This window comes from Lipotes vexillifer, unplaced genomic scaffold (genome assembly GCF_000442215.2).
Source record: "Lipotes vexillifer unplaced genomic scaffold, Lipotes_vexillifer_v1.1 scaffold225, whole genome shotgun sequence".
In the NCBI taxonomy this organism is placed as follows: domain Eukaryota; kingdom Metazoa; phylum Chordata; class Mammalia; order Artiodactyla; family Lipotidae; genus Lipotes; species Lipotes vexillifer.
Window position 1 is genome coordinate 1154327 of NW_006787630.1, and position 7537 is coordinate 1161863.

A 7537-nucleotide genomic window follows, 5' to 3' on the forward strand; every position below is an offset into this window, starting at 1 on the left:
GGGCGTGGGGCATGTGTGTGTGTGTGTGGGGGGGGGCTGTGGCTGTGGGTGGGTGGGGCCGCCCTCCAGGGCCGCCGAGCACCCTTTTACCTTTGTAGCCCGGGCGGCCGATCTTTACGAACTTCTTCACCTCCACCTTGACCTTCTCGGGCGCCGGCTGGGCGGGGGCCTCCTTGGCCTCCTTGGCTGCTCGCCGGGCCCTGCAGGTGGGACGGACATGGTGCTGAGGGCCCTCCACACAGGCCGCCAAGGCCATAGGCCCAGGTGCCAGGAGTGCCACCCCCTGTCCTGCCCCAGCCAACCTTGGAGCTCCGAGGTCAAGGGGGATGGGGGTCAAGTGAGGTGACAGCTCTGGTGGGGGTGAGCGCTGGGCATGGGAAGGGGCGCGAGGTACTCACAAGTTGGTCTGATGCTTTTTCCCTTGGGTGTGTGCGAGGTAACTCCCCTAGAACAGGAGAGGGACGCACAGCTCAGGACAAAGCGAGCGGGAAGGTGCCGGTAGGCCCCCGATCGCTGCTGAGTAGACGAGCGCTAGTGGGTCTGCACACAGGGGAACGAGACCCCCAAAAGCCGGGGGTGAGGCGGGCCTCCGGAGGGTGCGACGCGGGCAGTCTCGCAGCTGCTGGGGTGCAGTGTGGGCTGTGGACACTGCTTGGAAGTGGTGGGGAAACCCGGGAGTGAACATGTCCCGTGATTCCATCTCCACGATGCCCCAGGGATGAGACACGCGAATCACTGGTTCTCAACCGGGGCCGGTGGTGGGGGCGGTTTCTGACCCCCAGGGACAGCATGCCCAGGACGGTCCTCCCCGGAGGATGAGCAGCCCCAATGTCACGGGGAGACCCTCCCGTATCAGGCTGTTCAATTCAGTGCTGCCATCCGGGACTGGGAACCACCAGAAACAAAGCACGTCCTCCACACGAGAAAAGGAACAAAGGGACCTACTCGTGCCAGGAGAGGGGCCCAGCGTGAGGGAGCATCAGACTCTCGCCTGCTTCAATGGCGCAAACTAGGGCTTCCCTGGTGGTGCAGCGGTTGGGAGTCCGCCTGCCGATGCAGGGTACACGGGTTCGTGCCCCGGTCAGGGAAGATCGCACATGCCGCGGAGCGGCTAGGCCCGTGAGCCATGGCCGCTGAGCCTGTGCATCCGGAGCCTGTGCTCCACAACGGGAGAGGCCACAACAGTGAGAGGCCCGCGTACCGGGGGGGAAAAAAAAAATGCGCAAACTAGAGCCACACCGGCTAGACTTCACGACCCCGATCCTGACGTGGAACGTCCCAGGGTGTCCCCACGTTCCCAGATACACATCTGTGGCAATGGTGCCACCGGTACTGAAGGAAATGGACAGAAGGACTCGGCAAGTCCACAGCAGCGCAGGTGGGGTGGGGTGGGGCAGGGGCGGGGCCGCACCTCATTGTTGTGCAGCGTCAGGCACAGCTTGCACTCGTAGGAGCCCAGATGGTTCTTCATAAAGTACGGGTCCTGCGGAGGAAACACGCTTGTTATGCAGTGGGAGGGGCCCTGGGGACCCCGCACGGGCGTGAGAGAAGCACGGCTGCCCCTGGCGGGCGCTGAGAGAACACCACTCTCTTCCGGGCAAACATGCGCGGCGGGGGAGGGGGCGCAGAGGACAAGCAGGAGCCCCCAAGGCAGCACCGTAGAGTCCACTGGGTGGGGCTGGGGCTGACCACGCGCCCCTGCAGCAAGCTCCGGGGAAGGGTCCTCCGGGAGCCCTGCCCCCACATCCTTGGCAGCCTGGGGTCCAGGAGGCAGAGCCGAAACAGCACCACTGCTCATCCATCTCCATGGCGCCGACCAGGCCAGCACTCCTCGTGCCGCAGCACAGCCGGACGCGGGCAGAGAAGCAAGCGGGACAACCCGAGGCCCTAGGGGACCCCGTCTCTGCACATCCCGTGAGCGGGGCAGGGGCTCCAGGGCCAACTGGTGACCACTCAAGAGGCGCAGAGCAGACGGCAGGGGTTCAGGTCCCAACTCCACCGCTCAGAGACCGGGTCGTCATTGGCGATGACAATCCCACCCTCAACTCTGTTTCCTCAACTGGAAAATGGGGAGAGTAACAGGACTGACCTCCCAGGCCAGGCCTGTGAGGGGCTTTGGGAGTGCCCGGCACATGGTGCGGGCTCGACACACCTCAGGGCATTTCAAAGTCTAAGAGGACCTATATGCTGAACACCAAGGGGCACATCGAGGGCAACTCTGCCTCCAGGGTCCACTGGGCAATGTCTGGGGACATCAGTGGTTGTCACGAGTTGGGGGGTCCTGGCATCAAGTGTGGAGGTGAGGATGCTGCTCCACACCCCACAGCGCCCGTGACGGCCCCCACGCCACAGGGAATGACCCGGCCGCATCTCCAAGCTGAGAAACCCTTAGTCAGTTATTCGCGAAAACCTTTTGAGTCTGCTCCCTGCCCACAGCGGACACCAGGATAAATCCCTGATGCTCAGCTGGTGTAAACCAGGGGGCCCCCCAGCATCTGTATCACCTCCTCTCCCTCCCACTCAGGTGTGGACTGAAATGTGTGCAGCACCCCAGGACCACAGAGGTCAGGTGGTCACAGAACCCAGTCTCCTGGGGTCAGTGGAATCCCTATCCCTGGGGTCTCCCCGGAGGTGATTCCGCCCCCCAAGGGACACTGAGCGACATATGGGGACATCTGTGGCCACTGTGACTGGGGAGCTCCTGGCATCTGGCACGGGGGCAGGGCAGGGATGCTGCTGCACACCCCACAGCGCCCAGGGGGACCCACATACGAATCCCCAGGGCTGAGGCGGAGGCCTGTCTCCCTACAGCTCTGTACGGATAAGCTGCTGTCTTTCGCTGCCCGTGGTGCCATCAGGGCCCCCACCACTGGCGACTCCCCACACCTCTGGTTAAGTATAGCTTCCTGCGGTAACAGACCCTTCAAACGTGGGGCTACGAACAGCAGCCGGCCTCTGGTGGACACAGAGCTGCCACTCCAGGTGAAGCTCCCTGGTGCAGGGTGGGCACAGGCGGTGGGAGGGCGTGTGTACCTTGTTGATGTCGATGGTCTCCAGGGCCAGCTGCCGGAGGCGCTCCCTACGGTCCCGGTTGCTCTCAGAGGAGGAGGCCACGCCCCCACTCCCGGTCTTGCCTCCGGGGCGATGCTGGAAGTCCATGGTGAGGACCCTGGGGCTCTACCAGACCAGAGGGGAAACCTGTGGAGGCCAAGGGGCGGCTGTGAGGCTGTGCAGGAGGCCTCGCCCTCCAGGTTCAGCCTCATCCCCCACCCTGCTCTCGCAGCTCTCAGCCTCACGACCACGCTTTACCAGGTCTCTCCCAGTGGCCGAGGGCCCACTATGGGCCAGGCACACGGAAATCAGGAAGGAGAAACAGGGCATCTCCAGGTGACCTTGTGGGTGGACTGAGGAAGTCCCCGCAGCCTGAGGAGTGCAAAGGCCCAAGGACCCGAAATGGCAAAGGGCAAAATGAGACCAAGGTCTCACTAATTAGTCACACCTCCTCCAAGAAGCCTCCCCAGACCGCCCAAGCCCATGCTGTTCACTCCCTCCTCTGAATTCCCTTTCTGATTGTCTTACACTTACTTCTCTCAGCCCAAATTCTGCTTCTCTGGCTCAGCTGCTACATTTGCTGGAAACAAGGAACACATCTACCAACCTATCCCCCCCCCCTCACTGCCTAACGCACAAGATGTTCACGGCTCGTTCGTGGCTGAGGAAGGCTCTCCCGAGCCCTTGATGTCTCTTCCAGCCCAGCCACTGTTTCCCACCCTCCTTCAGGCTCAGCTCAGACCCAACCTCCAGGAACCTCTCTCATCTTACACTCCCTTTCCCACTGGTCAATGTTGGCCCCAGGCCCCTGGCATCTTGTCTCTGTTGGGGTAAATTCCCAGGGATGGGGCCCAGGAGTGAATATGACCCCTGCCAAAGATGGCCCCATCTCAATCTCAAGGGTTCCTGGACGTGTCACCTCACGGGGCAGAGGAGACTTTGCAGGTGGGGTTAAGGCCCCTGAGACAGGGATGACCCTGGATTCCCGGTGGGCCCAGCGTCATCCCAGGGTCCTTATAAGAGGGAGGCGGGAGGGTCAGAGGCAGAGAGAGACGGGAGATGCTGCGCTGCCGGCTGTGAGGATGCAGGAGGGGCTGCGAGCCAGGGAGGCGGCGCCTCTAGAAGCTGGAAAAGGCAGAACCGATGCCGCCCTGGAGGCTCCAGAAGAAATAAAGCTCAGTGAGACTCACAATGAACTTCTGACCTCCAGAGCTGCATCATGAACTTAGGTCGTTTAAGCCACTAGGTCTGTGGTGGTTTGCTGCACCGACCACAGGAAACTAACAGTCCAGGCACCAGCCAGCTGTGCCATCAACCCGCAGTGTGACTTGATGAGTTTACAAAAACCTCACATATGGTGACCAGCGGGGTGACCTAGTTGGCTGCAGAATCCCAGGACTAGACTTTTTATTTCACGCCAAGTCCACCCAGAGCCGCCAACTGGTAAAGGCAAAACACTAACAGATCCAAGAGTTCCAGTCAGTTTGCGGGGAGCCCAGTTTCTTCTTAAGCAGCCAGAACAAGCCCTTGTTCTAGCCGGGAGTACGTGCCACAGGTGTCGCGAAAGCACCTGTGGAGAGGATCTGAGTGGCTCAGGAAACCCAAACGCAAACAAATACTTAATCACTCACCACATTACAGTGAATGCCAGTACCTATAAGAGACTGAAATGAGGCCAGAGTGAAAAGGGGGCAGGTCCATCAAAACCCATCCGCTAGGGCTTCCCTGGTGGTGCAGTGGTTAAGAATCTGCTGGCCAATGCAGGGGGCATGGGTTCGAGCCCTGGTCTAGGAAGTTCCCACATGCCGCAGGGCAACTAAACCCGTGTGCCACAACTACTGAGCCTGTGCTCTAGAGCCCGCGAGCCACAACTACTGAAGCCCGCGTACCCAGAGCCCCTGCTCCACAACAGGAGAAGCCACCGCAATGAGAAGCCCACGCACCACAACAGAGAGTAGCCCCCGCTTGCCACAACTAGAGAAAGCCCGCGCAGCAACGAAGACCTGATGCAGCAAAAAAAAAAACAACAACAACAAAAAACAAACCCACTCGCTAAGCAGCAGGCAACACCCCTTTCCCTGGTCTGTGTCCAGCAGGCAGGAGACCCAGCTGGTGCTCCCAGCCCAGGGGAGATCAGGAGTCTTTTCTGGGAAGAGAGCACCAGAGACAGTATTCTCAGACACTGACGGTTGGGGGCCCCCCACACTCCCCAATCCCCAGCACTCTGCCAGGCCCACTGAGCTCGCTGGATGAGAAGCACTGCTCTCCACGCAGACTGGTAACTTAACATAAACAGATGCAAAGAAACGTGTGGATCAGAGAAAAAAGAAATCTGATGGAAACATCAATAGAAGATGTTAACGTCCTCCCGGATGACAGGAGACGTTACCACATCGTGAAACGAGAACAGGTGCCAAAGGTGAGCACGGTGAATTAAAACCAGACGAACCCTGAGACTTCCCTGGTGGTCCAGTGGGTAAGACTCCATGCTCCCAATGCAGGGGGCCTGGGTTCCATCCCTGGTCGGGGAACTAGATCCCACATGCTGCAACTAAGAGTCCACATGCCACAACTAAGAGCCGGTGCAGCCTAAATAAATAACAAATAAAGTCAAAAAAAAAAAGACAAACCTTTAAAAGTAAGTACGTGATGAACCTGACAAAACAATGAATACGAGTGCTTGAATGTAAGAGTCAAAGTAGGCTTTCATAATGAAGAACAAGAAAATGAACAACAATAACAACAATAGCAAAATAACAAGAGGCAAAGCAAGAACCTAGAAATCACGGACTGAAACAGAACGAAACGTGGACACACTACTATATTTAAAATAGATAACCAGGGCTTCCCTGGTGGCGCAGTGGTTAAGAATCCGCATGCCAATGCAGGGGACACGGGTTCGAGCCCTGGACCAGGAATATCCCACATGCTGCGGAGCAGCTAAGCCCGTGAGACACAGCTACTGAAGCCTGCGCACCTAGAGCCCGTGCTCCGCAACAACAGAAGCTGCCACAATGAGAAGCCCATGCACCGCAACGAAGACTAGTCCCTGCTCGCCACAACTAGAGAAAGCCCGCGCGCAGCAACAAAGACCCGACACAGCCAAAAATAAATAAATAAAATAAATAACTTTATTCAAAAAAAAGATAATCAATACGGACCTCCTGCATAACACAGGGAACTGTGCTCAATGCTCTGCAATGACCTATATGCGAAAAGAACCTGAAAAAGAAAGGACCTAACCTTCAGACAAAAACAAAGAAAAACACTCTCAAACAAAGAGACCATGAAATTTCACAGCACTAATGAAAACCTAAAGTTTCTACTAGACAGAAAGAAAATCAGAAACAAGAGGTCGGAAACCAGAACAGGACGAGACCCTTCAGGACAGCAGGGAACTCCTAAGACGGGCAATGCTTTCACAGTTCCCACCGGGGGCTTTTGATCTGGAACTTTACACCCACACTTCTGCCTGTGAGGGTAAATAAAGCTGTTTTCAGCTAACCGAGAGCTCAATATAAAAAAATGAGTCGAGGGCTTCCCTGGTGGCGCAGTGGTTGAGAGTCCGCCTGCCGATGCAGGGAACACGGATTCGTGCCCCGGTCCGGGAAGATCCCACATGCCGCGGGCGGAGCGGCTGGGCCCGTGAGCCATGGCCGCTGAGCCTGCGCGTCCGGAGCCTGTGCTCCGCAGCGGGAGAGGCCACAACAGTGAGGGGCCCGCGCACCGCAAAAAAAAAAAAAAAAAAATCGTATCAGCCCGTACTTCAAGATCTTTTTCCTAAATCTGCAATCTGACTTTGTAATTCTGATGAGCTCTGATGGAAGAAAAGAAGGGGAGTAGATGGTCACACTGAAAACAAGCCAGCCCAGGGGAGCCCGGACAGCAGGTTCTAGGACAGCTGCTCAGCTGCAAGGTGGGGCTCCAGTCCCGACCGGAGCAGGAGGATGCCAGCTTTGAGAGGGAAGTTTCCACGGGGGAAAGGAAAAAAGGCATCCATTTGTTTCAACCAGTGGGAAAATACAACCGCTAGGCGTGTGAGGAGAAAACGCTTTGAGTACAAAGGTTTAACAAGCAGCAAAGGAAATCAGGCGAATAGGAAAAGTGAAGAAGTTAATGAGCTTTGGGAGGCAGGAGGAAGAATGGTGTAAGAAACCTAGACTGACAGGCGGGGAAGTCACTTAACCTCGGGGCTTCGCTTGCGAAACGGGCCCAGCTAACGGGCTCTGGTGGCTTCGGGCGCGGTGCCGGGCGCTCCGCCTCCGGACCTTCCTTTCTACTCGGTGGGCCTGGAACTGGGGCCGCCGTCACCCCTATCCAGGTGAGTCCCGGACCACAGAGCCAGCAAGCCAACGGACGAGTCCTCGGGTGCAGGGAAGGCGCCCCGGACCACGGGAGCCGCCACCCGACCCGACCTGACCCAACGGGCCTTTGCAGCCGGAACTCCTAGCGGGCGGGGGTGGGGGGGGGTCGGGCCTGCCCAGCG

At 58.1% G+C, this 7537-nt stretch overlaps 1 protein-coding gene across 1 annotated transcript in view; it reads right to left on the reverse strand.

Annotated features, from left to right (window-relative positions):
* Positions 1 to 3198, reverse strand: part of SF3A2 (splicing factor 3a subunit 2) — a 6284-nt gene extending 3086 nt beyond the window's left edge. Inside the window, exons 1-4 of the mRNA XM_007460370.1 lie at positions 3034 to 3198; positions 1412 to 1483; positions 399 to 445; positions 91 to 200 (exon numbers count right to left, since the gene is read on the reverse strand). Of these exons, the coding sequence (XP_007460432.1) occupies positions 91 to 200; positions 399 to 445; positions 1412 to 1483; positions 3034 to 3159 (355 nt within the window). The 5' untranslated portion in view covers positions 3160 to 3198. The remainder of the gene's footprint in view (positions 1 to 90; positions 201 to 398; positions 446 to 1411; positions 1484 to 3033) is intronic.
* Positions 3199 to 7537: the final 4339 nt, after the last annotated feature.